Source organism: Scyliorhinus canicula, chromosome 6 (assembly GCF_902713615.1).
Source record: "Scyliorhinus canicula chromosome 6, sScyCan1.1, whole genome shotgun sequence".
Lineage (NCBI taxonomy): Eukaryota > Metazoa > Chordata > Chondrichthyes > Carcharhiniformes > Scyliorhinidae > Scyliorhinus > Scyliorhinus canicula.
Genome location: NC_052151.1, coordinates 1,015,373 through 1,037,201, shown reverse-complemented (window position 1 = coordinate 1,037,201; position 21,829 = coordinate 1,015,373). Strand labels below are relative to the sequence as shown.

Below are 21,829 nucleotides of genomic sequence, written 5' to 3'. Positions count from 1 at the left end.
TCCCGTACCAGCCTCCCCGGACAGGCGCCGGAATGTGGCGACTAGGGGCTTTTCACAGTAACTTCATTGAAGCCTACTTGTGACAATAAGCCATTTTCATTTTCATTTTCGCAGTAACTTCATTGCAGTGTTAATGGAAGCCTGCTTGTGACAATAATAAATATTATTATTATTATGAAGGTGGTGCACGAGTGCACCGAGCCAGAACCCGAATGAGCAGATTCTTCCCAGAGGTGGAGGACAAATGTGGACGGTGCCAGGGAGGGGCCCAGCTAACTCACCCACACTGTCTGGTTCTGGACAGCCTACTTTGTGGATTGTCCAAAGTGGTGGGGGTGAGGGTGGAGCCATGCCCGATAGTGGCGGTCTTTGGGGTCTCGGACCAGCCAGATCTATTCCTGTGGAGGAGGGCGGACGCCCTTGCCTTTGCCTCCCTGATCGCCCGCCGGAGATTCCTGCTCGGCTAGAGGTCAGCAGCACCGCCCAGAGCTGCAGACTGGCTGTCTGACCTCTCGGAATCTCTCCAAATGGAGAAAATCAAATTCACCATCCGGGGGATGGGAGAGGATTTCCACTGGACGTGGAAGCCATTCCCAAGTTGTTCTGGGACCTGTTTGTAGCCAACAACAAATAGGGTGGGGGGGGGGTTCCACACAAACACAAAGTAAAGGGGAACGGGGACTGATATTTCTCCCATCCCCATTCCCCTGCCTTCTCCCCATAACCTCTGATCCCTATTCCGTCATTAATCAAGAACCTATCTATCTCTGTCTTAAAGACACTCAGTGATTTGGCCTCCACAGCCTTCTGCGGCAAAGAGTTCCACAGATTCACCACCCTCTGGCTGAAGAAATTCCTCCTCATCTCTGTTTTAAAGGATCGTCCCTTTAGTCTGAGATTGTGTCCTCTGGTTCTAGTTCTTCCTACAGAGGGAAACCTCCTCCATTTTTAGTTCAACAGTTAGGGCTCCTGTTTCTGAAGTTGAAGTCTTGAGTTTAATTTCCTATCCAAGGTCGTGTTAGGTTTTGAACATGACGTTGTTAAAACCGTGCAATACTGAGCCCGCTGATCTTTCCAGCGCTTGCACGCAATTTTCCAAATGCAAACAATGGATGTGAAAAAATATAAAAATTAAATAATCCTGAGTTACATGCTTTAGCATAGTGTCAGGGTGGAGCTGTCGTTTAAGGTGAAAGTGCAGCTCGATTTGCAATTTTTACATTCAGTGATACAGAAGTGCCAACAATGATTGTGAAATTTAAAAAAGTGATTCTGGAGAATCTTTTTGTGAATGTGGCGTGGGTCGCGATAATCGGCTATTCTGTAAATGTGGGTCGCTGGAAAAATAGTATGAAAAATACTGTGACTGCCTCCTGGAACACAGTGTCCAGGTATCTCTCCCCCTCCCTGGTGTGTCCAGGTACCTCTCCTCCTCCCTGGTGTGTCCAGGTATCTCTCCCCCTCCCTGGTGTAACCAGGTACCTCTCCCCCTCCCTGGTGTAACCAGGTACCTCTCCCCCTCCCTGGTGTAACCAGGTACCTCTCCCCCTCCCTGGTGTAACCAGGTACCTCTCCCCCTCCCTGGTGTAACCAGGTATCTCTCCCCCTCCCTGGTGTGTCTAGGGACCTCTCCCCCTCCCTGGTGTGTCCAGGTATCTCTCCCCCTCCCTGGTGTGTCCAGGTACCTCTCCCCCTCCCTGGTGTGTCCAGGTACCTCTCCCCCTCCCTGGTGTGTCCAGGTATCTCTCCCCCTCCCTGGTGTGTCCAGGTATCTCTCCCCCTCCCTGGTGTGTCCAGGTACCTCTCCCCCTCCCTGGTGTGTCCAGGTACCTCTCCCCCTCCCTGGTGTGTCCAGGTACCTCTCCCCCTCCCTGGTGTGTCCAGGTACCTCTACCCCTCCCTGGTGTGTCCAGGTACCTCTCCCCCTCCCTGGTGTAACCAGGTACCTCTCCCCCTCCCTGGTGTGTCTAGGGACCTCTCCCCCTCCCTGGTGTGTCCAGGTATCTCTCCCCCTCCCTGGTGTGTCCAGGGACCTCTCCCCCTCCCTGGTGTGTCCAGGTACCTCTCCCCCTCCCTGGTGTGTCCAGGGACCTCTCCCCCTCCCTGGTGTAACCAGGTACCTCTCCCCCTCCCTGGTGTGTCCAGGTACCTCTCCCCCTCCCTGGTGTGTCCAGGTATCTCTCCCCCTCCCTGGTGTGTCCAGGTACCTCTCCCCCTCCCTGGTGTGTCCAGGGACCTCTCCCCCTCCCTGGTGTGTCCAGGTACCTCTCCCCCTCCCTGGTGTGTCCAGGTACCACTCCCCCTCCCTGGTGTGTCCAGGTACCTCTCCCCCTCCCTGATGTGTCCAGGTACCTCTCCCCCTCCCTGGTGTGTCCAGGGACCTCTCCCCCTCCCTGGTGTGTCCAGGTATCTCTCCCCCTCCCTGGTGTGTCCAGGGACCTCTCCCCCTCCCTGGTGTGTCCAGGTATCTCTCCCCCTCCCTGGTGTGTCCAGGTATCTCTCCCCCTCCCTGGTGTGTCCAGGGACCTCTCCCCCTCCCTAGTGTAACCAGTTATCTCTCCCCCTCCTTGGTGTGTCCAGGTACCTCTCCCCCTCCCTAGTGTAACCAGTTATCTCTCCCCCTCCTTGGTGTGTCCAGGGACCTCTCCCCCTCCCTGGTGTGTCCAGGTACCTCTCCCCCTCCCTGGTGTGTCCAGGTACCTCTTCCCCCTCCCTGGTGTGTCCAGGTACCTCTCCCACTCCCTGGTGTGTCCAGGTACCTCTTCCCCCTCCCTGGTGTGTCCAGGTACCTCTCCCCCTCCCTGGTGTGTCCAGGTACCTCTCCCCCTCCCTGGTGTGTCCAGGTACCTCTCCCCCTCCCTGGTGTGTCCAGGTACCTCTCCCCCTCCCTGGTGTGTCCAGGTACCTCTCCCCCTCCCTGGTGTGTCCAGGTATCTCTCCCCCTCCCTGGTGTGTCCAGGTATCTCTCCCCCTCCCTGGTGTGTCCAGGTACCTCTCCCCCTCCCTAGTGTAACCAGGTATCTCTCCCCCTCCCTGGTGTGTCCAGGTACCTCTCCCCCTCCCTGGTGTGTCCAGGTATCTCTCCCAGTTATCTCTCCCCCTCCTTGGTGTGTCCAGGTACCTCTCCCCCTCCCTAGTGTAACCAGTTATCTCTCCCCCTCCCTGGTGTGTCCAGGTACCTCTCCCCCTCCCTGGTGTGTCCAGGTACCTCTCCCCCTCCCTAGTGTAACCAGGTACCTCCCCCCTCCCTGGTGTGCCCAGGTACGTCTCCCCTTCCCTGGTGTGTCCAGGGACCTCTCCCCCTCCCTGGTGTGTCCAGGTATGTCTCCCCCTCCCTGGTGTGTCCAGGTATGTCTCCCCCTCCCTGGTGTGTCCAGGTATCTCTCCCCCTCCCTGGAGTAACCAGGTATTTCTCCCCCTCCTGGTCCCCGCCCCGAGTCCCCACTCCACACCGAGTCCCCGCTCTGCACCGAATTCCCGCTCTCCATCGAATGTGACCTGACCCAGCCTTTGACAACCTTCTCTGATGGAACAGTATTGGGAGGGGCAGCATTAGATAACAATTGTTATCCAACCTGTGTGTCAGGAATATTTGAAGTGTTTTATTGTTTGGTTCAGATCACTGAAAAGCAACAGTGAGGGAGGGAACTTTTGGTGAAGAATTAATTCTTTCTTTTGTTTCCAGGTAATGCAACATCCCACTGATGGGGGACAAGTCCTCGGACTCCATTCCAACATGAAAGATGCTTCAGTGCGGGTCGCTGAAATCAGCATCTACTCCCTCTCCAGCCAGCCAATCGACCATGAGGATGGAAATATACACGCAGGGACCAAGACAAAAGCCTCAGGTAGACTCATTGATAATGTCAGATGTACGGGTTTAGCCTGTGTCCACACGTTTCCCAAACTAGGAAATAGTTTTCCGCCCTGTGACGTACACTGGTGGACTTCATAACAATTGAAATCACTTAAACTATAAATGAACCCGATATAGATACAGAAAGAGCCACCATAACCCTGCTAAATAACCGAGATACACAATTAGATTCCGAAACGGCATTTCCATTAAAAAGAAACAAATAACAGGCACGATCTTCCGGCCTCGCTACACTCGCGCTCAAGCGTAACGAGCCCGGTGAATAGCGGGTGAGGCCAAAATCGGGAACCGCGCCTGGCGCCAAACAGTTTGCGATGCAACGGCCTGCTCCCGTAGGCGAATTCAGAATCTCGCCGGAGTGTGGCCAGAAACCCATTATCACCACTTAAACCCCATTTCCACACAATTACCAAGAGCCATCCATCATCCAACAGCCTCCTGTCATTCACCGTCCTCCCCAGCAAGTGGTCACGCTGGCACCGATTAGTACTCCTTTTGAAAAATGTGAACCTAGCGGAAGGACTTCCGTGGGGATCGGAGGAGGTGAGTAGCCACCAGTGCCGAGAGGCAAAGAGCCCGAGGGCGCTGGGCATGTCGCCCCAGTGCTGGGTGGGGGACTCTCCACAGGGGTGGGCCTCCATGGGAGGGTGGGGGGAGATGCTAATGGGGCAACTGGGGGGGGCAATCGCTCACGGCACCAACATGCCAACCCCAGGATCCCAACGCCATTTGGGGTCAACCACTGTCCCTGCCCGTCTCCCCACTGATCACAAATAATCCCCACCGACTGCTGAGGACTCTCTCTGCGCCGCCGAGGGAATCGCTAACAGAGAATTGGCAATCGTGGTTCAGTGAGCATCTGATACATGCCAAGTGGGATCCGTGGGTAGGTGGGCCATGTAGCATGTGGGAGTCAATGCCTTGCATTCCAATCAAACCTTGATGCCTGGAAATTGTGTAATTAACTCTCTCCCCGTATTCAAAATAAATCTCTCTCCCCTCGATTCACAATGAACTCTCTCCTCTCCCCCCACTATTCACAATGAACTCTCTCCTCCCCCCCGCTATTCACAATGAACTCTCTCCTCTCTCTCTGCTATTCACAATGAACTCTCTCCTCTCTCCCCACTATTCACAATGAACTCTCTCCTCTCTCCCCGCTATTCACAATGAACTCTCTCCTCTCCCCACTATTCACAATGAACTCTCTCCTCTCTCTCTGCTATTCACAATGAACTCTCTCCTCTCTCCCCACTATTCAGAATGAACTCTCTCCTCTCTCTCTGCTATTCACAATGAACTCTCTCCTCTCCCCCCGCTATTCACAATGAACTCTCTCCTCTCCCCCCGCTATTCACAATGAACTCTCTCCTCTCCCCACTATTCACAATGAACTCTCTCCTCTCTCCCCGCTATTCACAATGAACTCTCTCCTCTCCCCCCACTATTCACAATGAACTCTCTCCTCTCCCCACTATTCACAATGAACTCTCTCCTCTCTCCCCGCTATTCACAATGAACTCTCTCCTCTCTCCCCACTATTCACAATGAACTCTCTCCTCTCTCCCCACTATTCACAATGAACCCTCTCCTCTCCCCCCACTATTCACAATGAACTCTCTCCTCTCCCCCCACTATTCACAATGAACTCTCTCCTCTCCCCACTATTCACAATGAACTCTCTCCTCTCTCCCCGCTATTCACAATGAACTCTCTCCTCTCTCCCCGCTATTCACAATGAACTCTCTCCTCTCCCCACTATTCACAATGAACTCTCTCCTCTCCCCCCGCTATTCACAATGAACTCTCTCCTCTCCCCACTATTCACAATGAACTCCCTCCTCTCCCCGCTATTCACAATGAACTCTCTCCTCTCTCCCCACTATTCACAATGAACTCTCTCCTCTCTCCCACTATTCACAATGAACTCTCTCCTCTCTCCCCACTATTCACAATGAACTCTCTCCTCTCTCCCCACTATTCACAATGAACTCTCTCCTCTCTCCCCGCTATTCAGAATGAACTCTCTCCTCTCCCCGCTATTCACAATGAACTCCCTCCTCTCCCCGCTATTCACAATGAACTCTCTCCTCTCTCCCCACTATTCACAATGAACTCTCTCCTCTCCCCCCACTATTCACAATGAACTCTCTCCTCTCTCCCCGCTATTCACAATGAACTCTCTCCTCTCTCCCCGCTATTCACAATGAACTCTCTCCTCTCTCCCCCCCGCTATTCACAATGAACCCTCTCCTCTCTCCCCGCTATTCACAATGAACTCCCTCCTCTCCCCCCACTATTCACAATGAACTCTCTCCTCTCCCCCCGCTATTCACAATGAACTCTCTCCTCTCCCCCCACTATTCACAATGAACTCTCTCCTCTCCCCCCGCTATTCACAATGAACTCTCTCCTCTCCCCCCACTATTCACAATGAACTCTCTCCTCTCTCCCCGCTATTCACAATGAACTCTCTCCTCTCTCCCCGCTATTCACAATGAACTCTCTCCTCTCTCCCCACTATTCACAATGAACTCTCTCCTCTCCCCGCTATTCAGAATGAACTCTCTCCTCTCTCCCCGCTATTCACAATGAACTCTCTCCTCTCCCCCCCGCTATTCACAATGAACTCTCTCCTCTCTCCCCGCTATTCACAATGAACTCTCTCCTCTCTCCCCGCTATTCACAATGAACTCTCTCCTCCCCCCCCCACTATTCACAATGAACTCTCTCCTCCCCCCCACTATTCACAATGAACTCTCTCCTCTCTCCCCACTATTCACAATGAACTCTCTCCTCTCTCCCCACTATTCACAATGAACTCTCTCCTCTCCCCCCACTATTCACAATGAACTCTCTCCTCTCTCCCCACTATTCACAATGAACTCTCTCCTCCCCCCCCACTATTCACAATGAACTCTCTCCTCCCCCCCACTATTCACAATGAACTCTCTCCTCTCTCCCCACTATTCACAATGAACTCTCTCCTCTCCCCCCACTATTCACAATGAACTCTCTCCTCTCCCCGCTATTCAGAATGAACTCTCTCCTCTCTCTCCCCGCTATTCACAATGAACTCTCTCCTCTCTCCCCGCTATTCACAATGAACTCTCTCCTCCCCCCCCACTATTCACAATGAACTCTCTCCTCCCCCCCACTATTCACAATGAACTCTCTCCTCTCTCCCCACTATTCACAATGAACTCTCTCCTCTCTCCCCGCTATTCACAATGAACTCTCTCCTCTCTCTCTGCTATTCACAATGAACTCCCTCCTCTCCCCCCGCTATTCACAATGAACTCTCTCCTCTCCCCACTATTCACAATGAACTCTCTCCTCTCTCCCCACTATTCACAATGAACTCTCTCCTCTCTCCCCGCTATTCACAATGAACTCTCTCCTCTCTCCCCGCTATTCACAATGAACTCCCTCCTCTCTCCCCGCTATTCACAATGATCTCTCTCCTCTCCCCCCACTATTCACAATGAACTCTCTCCTCTCTCCCCACTATTCACAATGAACTCTCTCCTCTCCCCCCGCTATTCAGAATGAACTCTCTCCTCTCTCTCCCCACTATTCACAATGAACTCTCTCCTCTCCCCGCTATTCAGAATGAACTCTCTCCTCTCTCTCCCCGCTATTCACAATGAACTCTCTCCTCTCTCCCCGCTATTCACAATGAACTCCCTCCTCTCTCCCCGCTATTCACAATGATCTCTCTCCTCTCCCCCCACTATTCACAATGAACTCTCTCCTCTCCCCCCGCTATTCACAATGAACTCCCTCCTCTCTCCCCGCTATTCACAATGATCTCTCTCCTCTCCCCCCACTATTCACAATGAACTCTCTCCTCTCTCCCCACTATTCACAATGAACTCCCTCCTCTCTCCCCGCTATTCACAATGATCTCTCTCCTCTCCCCCCACTATTCACAATGAACTCTCTCCTCTCTCCCCACTATTCACAATGAACTCTCTCCTATCCCCCCGCTATTCACAATGAACTCTCTCCTCTCCCCCCGCTATTCACAATGAACTCTCTCCTCTCTCCCCGCTATTCACAATGAACTCTCTCCTCCCCCCACTATTCACAATGAACTCTCTCCTCTCCCCCCACTATTCACAATGAATTCTCTGCTCTCCCCGCTATTCACAATGAACTCTCTCCTCTCTCCCCGCTATTCACAATGAACTCCCTCCTCTCCCCCCACTATTCACAATGAACTCTCTCCTCTCTCCCCACTATTCACAATGAACTCTCTCCTCTCTCCCCGCTATTCACAATGAACTCTCTCCTCTCCCCGCTATTCACAATGAACTCTCTCCTCTCTCCCCACTATTCACAATGAACTCTCTCCTCTCTCCCCGCTATTCACAATGAACTCCCTCCTCTCCCCCCACTATTCACAATGAACTCTCTCCTCTCTCCCCACTATTCACAATGAACTCTCTCCTCTCCCCCCACTATTCACAATAAACTCTCTCCTCTCCCCACTATTCACAATGAACTCTCTCCTCTCTCCCCGCTATTCACAATAAACTCTCTCCTCTCCCCACTATTCACAATGAACTCTCTCCTCTCCCCGCTATTCACAATGAACTCTCTCCTCTCTCTCTGCTATTCACAATGAACTCTCTCCTCTCTCCCCACTATTCACAATGAACTCTCTCCTCTCCCCCCACTATTCACAATAAACTCTCTCCTCTCCCCACTATTCACAATGAACTCTCTCCTCTCCCCCCACTATTCACAATAAACTCTCTCCTCTCCCCACTATTCACAATGAACTCTCTCCTCTCTCCCCGCTATTCACAATGAACTCTCTCCTCTCCCCCCACTATTCACAATGAACTCTCTCCTCTCTCCCCGCTATTCAGAATGAACTCTCTCCTCTCTCCCCGCTATTCACAATGAACTCCCTCCTCTCTCCCCACTATTCACAATGAACTCTCTCCTCTCCCCCCACTATTCACAATGAACTCCCTCCTCTCTCCCCACTATTCACAATGAACTCCCTCCTCTCTCCCCGCTATTCACATTGAACTCTCTCCTCTCCCCCCACTATTCACAATGAACTCTCTCCTCTCTCCCCACTATTCACAATGAACTCTCTCCTCTCTCCCCACTATTCACAATGAACTCTCTCCTCTCCCCCCACTATTCACAATGAACTCTCTCCTCTCCCCGCTATTCACAATGAACTCTCTCCTCTCCCCCCGCTATTCACAATGAACTCTCTCCTCTCCCCCCGCTATTCACAATGAACTCTCTCCTCTCTCCCCGCTATTCACAATGAACTCTCTCCTCTCTCCCCACTATTCACAATGAACTCTCTCCTCTCTCCCCACTATTCACAATGAACTCTCTCCTCTCTCCCCGCTATTCACAATGAACTCTCTCCTCTCCCCCCACTATTCACAATGAACTCTCTCCTCTCTCCCCACTATTCACAATGAACTCTCTCCTCTCCCCGCTATTCACAATGAACTCTCTCCTCTCTCCCCGCTATTCACAATGAACTCTCTCCTCTCCCCGCTATTCACAATGAACTCTCTCCTCTCTCCCCGCTATTCACAATGAACTGTCTCCTCTCTCCCCACTATTCACAATGAACTGTCTCCTCTCCCCGCTATTCACAATGAACTCTCTCCTCTCTCCCCGCTATTCACAATGAACTCTCTCCTCTCTCCCCACTATTCACAATGAACTCTCTCCTCTCCCCACTATTCACAATGAACTCTCTCCTCTCTCCCCGCTATTCACAATGAACTCTCTCCTCCCCCCCACTATTCACAATGAACTCTCTCCTCTCCCCGCTATTCACAATGAACTCTCTCCTCTCTCCCCGCTATTCACAATGAACTCTCTCCTCTCCCCGCTATTCACAATGAACTCTCTCCTCTCTCCCCACTATTCACAATGAACTCTCTCCTCTCCCCGCTATTCACAATGAACTCTCTCCTCTCTCCCCGCTATTCAGAATGAACTCTCTCCTCTCTCCCCACTATTCACAATGAACTCCCTCCTCTCTGCTATTCTCAATTTACTCTCTCCTCTCTCCCCAAGCTTTTAAAAATCTCTCCCTTCAAGCCCCTGGCTGTCAGGGATTGCCAGGCAATATGGGGGTGGTTGAAGTCGCCCATCACAGCTAGCCTGCTTTATTCACACCTTTCAGTATCTGACCACACAACTGCTCCTCTGTCCTCCACAAGCTGTTGGAAGGTCTATAGTACACTCCCAACATTGTGATTTCACCCTTCTTATTCCTGATCTCCACCCATAATGCCTCACTACAATATCCCTCCCTCAATACAGCTGTGACCTGCTTCCTAATCAGCAAAGTGCCTCCCTCCACCCCTCTGTCCCGTCTAAAACAACAATATCCGGAATGTTAAGCTGCCAGTCCCGTCCCTCCTTTAACCATGTCTCCGTGATTACAATTACATCTTAGCTCCACGCAGTAATCCAGGCTCTCAGTTCATCTGTCTTACCTGTTATACTTCTTGTATTGAAGCAAACGCACTCCAGACCTACAGTCCCACTGAGCCCTGCTGCTTCCCTCTGCCTGCCCTGACTCTGCTGTTTATCTCAGTCTCACTTTGTCCCCAGTCTCTACACTTACTGACCTGCTGGACCTGATCCTACACCCCTGCCACGCTAGTTCAAATCCTCCCAACAGCACTAGGAACCCTCCCTCCCAGGACATTGGTGCCCCTCCAGTTCAGGTCCCACCTTCCCCAAAAGACATCCCAGTGATCCATATATCTAAAGCCGATCTCGGGGGGGGAATTTTCCAGCCAGTGAAATCTTCCAGTTCCTCCAGTGGCGAATCCCTGCTGCAGGTTTGCTGTGAAGTGTGGATTCATCGGCTAATCCCATTGACATCGACGGGCCCAGATGCTTCCACCACCGACCATCGGCAGGCCGCTCTTATCGCTGAGAAACCCACCACAGGGGGCACGGAAAAACACCCCCATATCTTTGTCCCTTTCATTCAAGTCATTTATATAAATGGGGGTTGGGAACCCAGCATTGATTCCTGTGGCACCCCATTCGTTTTACCAACTAGAAATAGACCCATTAGTGGTTACTCTCTGATTCCCGTTTGCTAGCCAGCCTTCTATCCATGCTAACACGTCACCCCTACACCACGAGCTATTATTTTCCACAACAACCTTTGATGTGGCATCTTATGAAATTCCTTCTGGAAATCTAAGTATTGTACACCCACTGGTTCCTCTTTAACTGTGACTCCTTCAAAGAACTCCAGTAAATTGGTTAAAAATGATTTCCCTTTTACAAAACCATGTTGACTCTGCCTTATTGCCCTGAATGTTTCTAAGTGCTCTGCTATAGCATCCTTAATGATGAACATCCTTAATAATGAAACAAACCTGTTGGACTTTAACCTGGTGTTGTCATACTTCTTACTGTGTCCACCACAGTCCAACACCGGCATCTCCACCTCATCCTTAATGATGGCTTCTAATATTTACCCCCTGACAGATGTTAGGCTAACTGGCCTGTAGTTTCCTGCCCTCTGTTTCCCTACCTTTTTCACTGAAGGGAGTTCCATTTTCTATTTTGCAATCTAATGGAACTTTCTCTGAATCCAGTAAATGTTTTGAAAATTAAAACCAACACATCAACTATCTCAATAGCCAGGACCCGAGAATGACTTCCATCAGGAGCCGGGCATTTTGCACCCCGCAGCTCCCAGTAATTTGCTCAGCACCATTTCCCTGCTGCTAATTTTACTGAGTTCTTCCCTCCCTTCAATTTCCTGGTTTATTGCTGTTTCTGGGATGCTACTTGTATCCTCTGCAGTGAAGACCGATGCAAAATATTCATTCAATTCATAGATTTCATAGAATTTACAGTGCAGAAGGAGGCCATTCAGCCCATCGAGTCTTCACCGGCTCTTGGAAATTCATCTGCCTTCTCCTTATTTCCTGAATTCCCCAAACTCACTTTCTACAGGGCCAATGCTTACTTTGTTAACTTTTTTCTTATTTAACTATCTATAGAAACTCTGACCATCTGACTTTATAATTCTAGCTCGCTTAACTCATACTCTAATTTCTCCCACCGTATTATCTTTTATCTTTCTTGCTGTTTTTTATATTCTGTCCAATCTCTGACCTGCCTCCTGTCTTTGTGCAATTTTATACTTTTTCTTTAAGTTTGATATTATCGTTAACCTTTGTAATTCCCCACGGGTGGTGGGTCCTCCCCTTGGAATGGTTCTTTCTTGATTATTTTGGGCAGGGGTGTTTGTATCGCCGGGATTCCTGTAGATGCGAAAGAGGAGAAAGTCAGCTCATTTTCTGCTGCGTTCTCAAGAATACCTTCTTCATCATATTGCAGATCGCTCTCCAGATATAGATAATTACTCCGAGGAAGAAGACGACAGTTTTTCCTCTGAGCAGGAAGGCAGCGATGATGCTGTTCCGAGTCAGGTAGGGAGAATTTCTACCTGATACGAATTTCTCCAGTAAATTGCTGTGATCAGAAATACCCTGCTTTGAAGGATAGTGGAAGCAGATTTACAAATAATTTTTCCAAAATAATTGGATAAATACTTGAAGGGGGAATATTTACAATGATATGCGGAAAGAGCACGGGGAGTGGGAAGAATGAGATCACTTTTTCAAAGAGCTAGTACAGGCATGAACATAGAACAGTACAGCACAGAACAGGCCCTTCGGCCCTCGATGTTGTGCCGAGCAATGATCACCCTACTTAAACCCACGTAACCCGTATACCCGTAACCCAACAATCCCTTACACTACGGGCAATTTAGCATGGCCAATCCACCTAACCCGCACATCTTTGGACTGATGGGGGAAATGGTCTCTTTCTGTGCTGCATTGGGGTTAGAGTCAGCGTTATTCTAACACCCCACAGCTATATACCCTCAACTGGGAGTAAACATGTCTCTGACCCGAGATATTACATTGTCAGCAAAAGGAAATGTTGCTTTTGGCAGAGGAACTGAATAGTTACTTTGCATCAGTTGGTGGAAGACACCAGTGGGATGTCAGAGCTCCAGGAGAACCAGGGGGCAGAGGTGAGTGCAGTGACCATTACTAAGGAGAAGGTTCTGAGGAAACTGAAAGGTCTGAAGGTGGATAAATCACCTGGACCGGATGGACTACGCCCTAGGGTCCGAAAAGAGACAGCTGAGGAAATTGTGGAGGCATTGGTGATGATCTTTCAGGAATCACTGGAGGCAGGAAGGGTCCCAGAGGACTGGAAAGTGGCTAATGTAACACCACTGTTTAAGAAGGGAGGGAGGCAGAAGACGGGAAATTATAGGCCTGTTAGCCTGACTTCGGTCATTGGTAAGATTTCAGAGTCCATTATTAAAGATGAGATTGTGGAGTACTTGGAAGTGCATGGTAAAATAGGACTGAGTCAGCACGGCTTTGTCTAAGGGAGGTCGTGTCTGACAAATCTGTTAGAGTTCTTTGAGGAGGTAACAAGCAAGTTAGACAAAGAAGAACCAGTGGACATGATTTATTTAGATTTCCAGAAGGCTTTTGAGAAGCTGCCGCATAGGAGACTGTTAAATAAGTTAAGAACCCATGGTGTTAAGGGTAAGATCCTGGCATGGATAGAGGATTGGGTGACTGATCGATAGGGCAGCACGGTAGCATTGTGGATAGCACAATCGCTTCACAGCTCCAGGGTCCCAGGTTCGATTCCGGCTTGGGTCACTGTCTGTGCAGAGTCTGCACATCCTCCCCGTGTGTGCGTGGGTTTCCTCCGGGTACTCCAGTTTCCTCCCACAGTCCAAAGATGTGCAGGTTGGGTGGATTGGCCATGATAAATTGCCCTTAGTGTCCAAAATTGCCCTTAGTGTTGGGTGGGGTTACTGGGTTATGGGGATAGGGGGGAGGTGGTGTTGACCTTGGGTAGGGTGCTCTTTCCAAGAGCCGGTGCAGACTCGATGGGCCGAATGGCCTCCTTCTGCACTGTAAATTCTATGATCTATGACTGCCAGAAGGCAGAGAGTGGGGATAAAGGAGTCTTTTTCAGGATGGCAGCCGGTGACTAGCGGTGTGCCTCAGGGGTCTATGCTGGGACCACAACTTTTCACAATATACATAGAACATAGAAAAATACAGCACAGAACAGGCCTTTCGGCCCACGATGTTGTGCCAAACTTTTGTCCTAGATTAAGAACAAGTTAATCTACACCCCATCATTCTACCATAATCCATGTACCTATCCAATAGCCGCTTGAAGGTCCCTAATGTTTCCGACTCAACTACTTCCACAGGCAGTGCATTCCACTACTCTGGGTAAAGAACCTACCTCTGACATCCCCCATATCTTCCACCATTCACCTTCAATTCAAGTCCCCTTGTAATGGTTTGTTCCACCCGGGGAAAAAGTCTCTGATCATCTTATAAACCTCTATCAAGTCGCCCCTCATCCTTCTCCGCTCTAATGAGAAAAGGCCTAGCACCCTCAACCTTTCCTCGTAAGACCTACTCCCCATTCCAGGCAACATCCTGGTAAATCTCCTTTGCACCTTTTCCAAAGCTTCCACATCCTAAAATGAGGTGACCAGACTGCACACAGTACTCCAAATGTGGCCTGACCAAGGTTTTGTACAGCTGCATCATCACCTCACGACTCTTAAATTCAATCCCTCTGCTAATGAACGCTAGCACACCATAGGCCTTCTTCACAGCTCTATCCACTTGAGTGGCAACTTTCAAAGATCTATGAACATAGACCCCAAGATCTCTCTGCTCCTCCACATTGCCAAGAACCCTACCATTAACCCTGTATTCCGCATTCATATTTGTCCTTCCAAAATTATCCTCCTTAATGATCCTTCCAAAATGACTTTTCTTAATGATCCAGAAGAAGGTACTGAAGACTGCTAAGTTTGCAGATGATACAAAGATCTGTAGAGTGACAGGTAGTATTGAAAATGAAATGAAATGAAAATCGCTTATTGTCACGAGTAGGCTTCAATGAAGTTACTGTGAAAAGCCCCTAGTTGCCACATTCCGGCGCCTGTTCGGGGAGGCTGGTACGGGAATCGAACCGTGCTGCTGGCCTGCTTGGTCTGCTTTAAAAGCCAGTGATTTAGCCCAGTGAGCTAAACCAGCCCCTGGAGGGAGCAAGGGGGCTGCAGAAGGATTTGGACAAGCAGGAGAGTGGGCAATGAAGTGGCAGATGAAATACAATGTGGAAAATAATAATAATAACCTTTTATTGTCACAAGTATAAAGTTACTATGAAAATCCCCTAGTCGCCAAATTCTGACGCCTGTTCGGGTAAGCTGGTACGGGAATTGAACCCACGCTGCCGTCCTTGTTCTGCATCACAAACCAGCTGTCTAGCCCACTGAGCTAAACCAGCCCAGAAAGGTGTGTGGTTATGCACTTTGGAAGGAGGAATGGAGGCACAGACTATTTTCTAAATGGGGAAATGCTACGGAAATCAGAAGCACAAAGGGACTTGGGAGTCCTTGTCACGATTCTCTTACGGTTAATGGGCAGGTTCAGTCGGCAGTTAGGAAGGCAAATGCAATGTTAGCATTCATGTCGAGAGGGCTAGAATACAAGACCAGGGATGTACTTCTGAGGATGTATAAGGCTCTGGTCAGACCCCATTTGGAGTATTGTGAGCAGTTTTGGGTCCCGTATCTAAGGAAGGATGTGTTGGCCTTGGAAAGGGTCCAGAGGAGGTTCACAAGAATGATCCCTGGAATGAAGAACTTGTCGTCTGAGGAACGGTTGAGGACTCTGGGTCTGTACTCGTTGGAGTTTAGAAGGATGAGGGGGTATCTTATTGAAACTTACAGGATACTGCGAGGTCTGGATAGAGTGGACGTGGAGAGGATGTTTCCACTTGTAGGAAAAACTAGAACCAGAGGACACCATCTCAGACTAAAGGGACGATCCTTTAAAACAGAGAAGAGGAGGAATTTCTTCAGCCAGAGGCTGGGGAATCTGTGGAACTCTTTGCCGCAGAAGGCTGTAGAGGCCAAATCACTGAGTGTGTTTAAGACAGAGATCGAGAGGTTTTGATTAATAAGGGGATCAGCATCAAAAACACCATGACAGAAATCCCCAACACGGCGACACACCGACTAATCATGGAGGGGACTTCAACTGTGTACAGCACCCAACGACTGACTGATCGAGCTCCAAAACGGGGAAAACTTCAAGCATGGCAAGGGAACCCGGTCACTTTATGGAACAGACGGGAGCGGTGGACCCCTGGAGGTTCACCCACCCAGGGAAGAAGGAGTTCTCCTTCTTCTCCCCAGTGCACAACGTATACACCAGAATTGACTTCTTTGTGGTGGGGAAAACGATGCTTCCGGGGATAGACAAAGTGGAATATTCCACAATTGTGATACCCGACCACGCTCTACACTACATGGACGTGAGGCTGGAGATGGGCAGGGTCCAACACCCCACATGGCAGTTGGTCACTGCCCTACTAGCAGACAAAGCCTTCAACGAAAATATATCACAGGCCACATCAGAGTACACGGAGAACAACCAAAACGGGGAGGTCGCACCTTCCACATCCTGGGAAGCGCTAAAGGCCGTAAGAGGGGAAATTATAGCTTTCAAAGCTCGAAAAAATAGGGCTGAAAGGGCGGCTCAGCAGCAGCTGGTCGACTCCATACTGGAGGTAGACCGTAAATACTCTGAGGCCCCGACTGTAGAGCTCCTGGCGGAGAGGAAAGAGCTACAAAGGAACTTTGACCTGCTCTCCACCAGGAAAGCAGTGCACCAACTCCGCCAGGCGCGCGGGACCCTGTATGAACATGGAGACAAAGCCAGCCGCCTGTTGGCACACCAGCTGAGAAAGCAGGCAGCCAGCAGAGAAATTGGGCAAATCAGGGGTAGCAGAGGCATGTTGGAAACAGAACCAGAGAGGATTAACAAAACCTTCAAGGCCTTCTACCAAGAGCTGTACACCTCAGAGCCCCCAACGGGGAAGGCTGGGATGAACCGGTTCCTTGATGGACTGGACATTCCAGTCGTGGGAGAGGGCAGGAAACGGGGCCTGGAAGCACCACTAGCACTGGGAGAGATCATGGACAGCATTAGCTCCATGCAGACGGGGAAGGCACCGGGACCAGACGGGTTCCCGGCGGACTTCTACAAAAAATTTGGGACAGCGCTGGCCCCGCACCTGCGGGAGATGTTCACAGACTCGCTAGCTAGGGGCACGTTGCCACCCACGTTAGCACAGGCCTCAATCTCGCTGATACCTAAGAAAGACAAAGACCCAACGGAATGTGGGTCATACAGACCCATCTCACTGCTGAACGCAGACGCCAAAATACTGGCCAAAATCCTAGCCAAAAGGCAAGAAGACTGCGTACCAGAGGTGGTCACAGAGGACCAGACGGGTTTTGTCAAAGGTAGGCAGCTAACATCAAACATCAGGCACCTGCTGAATGTGATAATGACCCCCTCCGGGGAGAGAACACCAGAGGTGATCGTCTCCCTAGACGCAGGAAAGTCCTTCGATTGGGTCGAATGGAAATAGAGGTACTGGAGCGGTTCGGGCTTGGAACAGGGTTCACCGCTTGGGTAAAGCTCCTACACAACGCTCCCATGGCGAGTGTACGGACCAACAATACCAACTCCCAATACTTCCAGCTGCACAGGGGCAAAAGACAAGGATGCCCACTCTCCCCGCTGCTGTTCGCTCTAGCGATTGAACCGCTAGCAATCGCACTCAGAGCAGCAAAAAGCTGGAGGGGGATCCGAAGGGGAGGCAGAGAGCACAGAGTCTCACTCTATGTGGATGATCTGCTCCTCTACATTTCGGGCCCACAAAGCAGCATGGACGGAATCATCGCGCTCCTGAAAGAGTTTGTAGCCTTCTCATGAGCAACAAGCTCTACATGAGCAAAAGCCAGATCTTCCCGGTACACCCACAAGGGGGGGGGGGGGGGGGGGGGGGCAGCACTAACGGGACTGCCATTTAAACAAGCACGACACAAATTCCGCTACCTGGGGATCCAAATAGCCCATAACTGGAAAGGGATCCACAAATGGAACCTCACCAGTCTGACGGAGGAAGTAAAAAAGGACCTGCAAAGATGGAACACACTCCCGCTCTCCCTCGCAGGAAGAGTCCAGACGATCAAAATGAACGTATTGCCCAGGTTCCTCTTCCTGTTTAGATCCATTCCGATCTACATCCCCAAGGCCTTCTTCAAAGCACTAGACAAACTTATCATGGCGTTCGTATGAGGGGGGAAGAATGCTTGGATCCCAAAGAAGGTCCTACAGAAAACAAAATCCAGGGGGGGCTAGCCCTCCCGAATCTACAATTCTACCACTGGGCGGCAACAGCCGAGCGAGTAAGGGGATGGATCCAGGAGCCAGAAGCCGAGTGGCTGCGTGCGGAGGAGGCCTCCTGCATGGGGACCTCCCTCCGGGCCCTCGCCACGGCAGCACTCCCATCCCCACCCAAACAACACTCCAGCAGCCCAGTGGTGACAGCCACCCTCCAATCCTGGAACCAACTACGGCAGCAATTTGGCCTGACCAAAATGTCGGACAAAGCTCCCATCTGCAACAACCATAGGCCCACACCAGCGCTGACTGACGCCACCTTTAAAAGGTGGGGACAGGACGGAGGGACACTGACAGTCAGGGACCTATACACGGACGACAGGATCGCAACACTGGACGAACTGACAGAGAAATTCCAGCAAGCCAGGGGGAACGAGCTACGGTACCTGCAACTCAAAAACGTCCTACGAAAGGAGACAAGGACACATCCACAACCACCACGACAGACATTACTGGATGCAAGTATCCTAGAGAAAGGGAACTGTAGCAACATGTATGACCGACTGGTAGAAAGGGCCGACACCGTACTGGACGCAACAAGAAAGAAATGGGAGGATGACCTGGGGATTGAGATAGGGTGGGGACTCTGGAGCGAAGCACTGCATAGGGTCAACTCCACATCCACGTGCACAAGGCTCAGCCTGACGCAACTAAAAGTGGTACATAGAGCCCACTTAGCAAGAACCCGTATGAGTAGGTTCTTCCCGGAGGTGGAGGATAGATGTGAACGGTGCCAAAGAGGCCCGGCCAACCACGCCCACATGTTCTGGTCTTGCCCCAGACTTGCAGGGGTACTGGACAGCCTTCTTCGAGGCAATGTCCAAAATGGTGGGGTGAGGGTGGAACCATTAGTTTTAAACTAATGTGGCAGGGGGATGGGAACCAGATTAGGAAGTTAGAGGTCAGTAAAGAGGCAGCAACTGAAGCCAGTAAGGTACGAGATAATAAACTCATTTTGACTAAGGGGAAGAGTAGACAGGGAAGAGATGATGATCGCAAAGGGACAGGTGGTCTGAGGTGCATTTGTTTTAATGCGAGAAGTGTAGCAGGTAAGGCAGATGAACTTAGGGCTTGGATTAGTACCTGGGAATATGATGTTATTGGTATTACTGAGACTTGGTTGAGGGATGGGCAAGATTGCAATATCCCAGGGTATAGATGCTTCAGGAGGGATAGAGAGGGAGGTAGAAGGGGTGGAGGAGTTGCATTACTCGTCAGAGATGATATCACAACTGTGATTAAGGAGGGCACGATGGAGGATTCGAGCATTGAGGCAATATGAGTAGAGCTAAGAAATAGGAAGGGTGCAGTAATATTGTTGGGACTTTACTACTGTATAGGCCTCCCAAAAGTGAGCGTGAAGTAGAGGTACAAATATGTAGACAGATTATAGAAAAATGTAGGAGCAATAGGGTGGTTGTGATGGGAGATTTTAACTTCCCCAACATTGAATGGGACTCATGTAGTGTTGGAGGCGTAGATGGAGCAGAGTTTGTAAGGAGCATCCAGGAGAGTTTTTTAGAGCAGTATGTAAATAGTCCAACTCGGGAAGGGGCCATACTGGACCTGGTATTGGGGAATGATCCCGGCCAGGTGGTTAACGTTTCAGTCGGTGATTACTTTGAGAATAGCGATCACAATTCCGTCAGTTTTAGAATACTCATGGACAAAGACGAGAGTGGTCCTAAAGGAAGAGTGCTAAATTGGGGAAAGACCAAGGGCGCGATTCTCCGCCCCCCACGACGGGTCGGAGAATAGCGGGAGGGCCTTCCCGACATTTTTCCCGACCTCCCGCTATTCTCCCCCCCCCCAACGGCCGCCCCATGACACGAATCGCTGCTCGCCATTTTTTTACGGCGAGCAGCGATTCTTCCCTAGCCGATGGGCCGATTTCCCAGGCCTTTACGGCCGTTTTCACGAATTTAAACACACCTGCTGTACCAGTTCGTGAAAACGGCCGCAAAGTGCCGTTCTGCACAACCATGCCACCGATTGGCACGGCCGCACCACGGCCATGGCAAGGGTGGCATGGGCCCGTGATCGGTGGGCACTGATCGCAGGCAGCGGGTCCGATTCCCGCGCACTCTTTGTCCCTCCGCCGCCCCGCAGGATCAGTCCGCGGGGCGGCTGAGGAGCATGACGGACCGCGCATGCGCGGGTTTGACGCATATGCGTGATGACGTCATCGTGCGCGTCAGCCGCTGTGAGTCTTGGCGGCCGGGCTTAGCGAACGTTCGCTAAACCCGCGCTGCCGTTCTTCCCGGGGCCGCGATGCTAGCCCCGACCAGGGGGGTGAATCGGGTCCCGGGAGGGGGCGCGGAGGCTGCCGTGAAACACGGCAGGTTTCGCGGCAGCCTTTACGACTCTCCGCATTTGCTGAGAATCGCGTCCCAAGTATAACATAATTCGGCAGGAGCTCGGGAATGTGGATTGGGAGCAGCTGTTTAAGGGTAAATCCTCACTTGAAATGTGGGAGTCTTTTAAGGAAAGGTTGATTAGAGTGCAGGACAGACATGTCCCTGTGAAAATGAGGGATAGAAATGGCAAGATTAGGGAACCATGGATGACGGGTGGAATTGTGAAACTAGCTAAGGTGAAAAGGAAGCATACATAAGATCTAGACAACTTAAAACTGATGAAACTTTGGAGGAATATCGGGAAAGTAGGACAAATCTCAAACGTGCAATAGAGTTAAAAAGGGTCATGAAATATCTTTAGCTGACAGGGTTAAGGAAAATCCTAAAGCCTTTTATTTGTATATAAGGAGCAAGAGGGTAACTAGAGAAAGGATTGGCCCACTCAAAGACAAAAGAGGGAATTTATGCGTGGACTCAGAGGAAATGAGTGAGCTTCTTAATGAGTACTTTGCATCGGTATTCACCAAGGAGAGGGATGTTGAGGCTAGGGATGGATGTTTAAATACTCTAGGTCAAGTCGGCATAAGGAAGGGGGAGATGTTGGGGTATTCTAAAAGACATTAAGGTGGACGTCCCCAGGTCCGGATGGGATCTATCCCAGGTTACTGAGGGAAGCGAGGAACGAAATAGCTGGGGCCTTAACAGATATCTTTGCAGCATCCTTGAGCACGGGTGAGGTCCCGGAGGACTGGAGAATTGCTAATGTTGTCCCTATGTTTAAGAAGGGTAGCAGGGATAATCCAGCGAATTATAGACCTGTGAGCTTGAAGTCAGTGGTAGGCAAACTGTTGGAGAAGATACTGAGGGATAGGATCTATTCACATCTGGAAGAAAATAGACTTATCAGTGATAGGCAGCATAGTTTTGGGCAGGGAAGGCCATGTCTTACAAACCTAATAGAATTCTTTGAGGAAGTGACAAAATTAATTGATGAGGGAAGGGCTGTAGATGTCATATACATGGACTTCAGTAAAGGCGTTTGATAAAGTTTCCCATGGCAGGTTGATGGAAAAAGTGAAGTCGCATGGGGTTCAGGGTGTACTAGCTAGATGGATAAAGAACTGGCTGGGCAACAGGAGACAGAGAGTAGTGGTGGAAGGGAGTGTCTCAAAATGGAGAAGGGAGACTAGTGGTGTTCCACAGGGATCCGTGCTCGGACCACTGTTGTTTGTGATATACAT

At 50.5% G+C, this 21,829-nt stretch overlaps 1 protein-coding gene across 1 annotated transcript in view; it reads left to right on the top strand.

Moving 5' to 3' along the window:
* LOC119966907 (phosphofurin acidic cluster sorting protein 1-like) overlaps positions 1-21,829 on the top strand; it is a 268,465-nt gene that overhangs the window by 34,228 nt on the left and 212,408 nt on the right. Inside the window, exons 6-7 of the mRNA XM_038798864.1 lie at positions 3,686-3,848; positions 12,245-12,336. Coding sequence (XP_038654792.1) covers positions 3,686-3,848; positions 12,245-12,336 — 255 coding nt within the window. The remainder of the gene's footprint in view (positions 1-3,685; positions 3,849-12,244; positions 12,337-21,829) is intronic.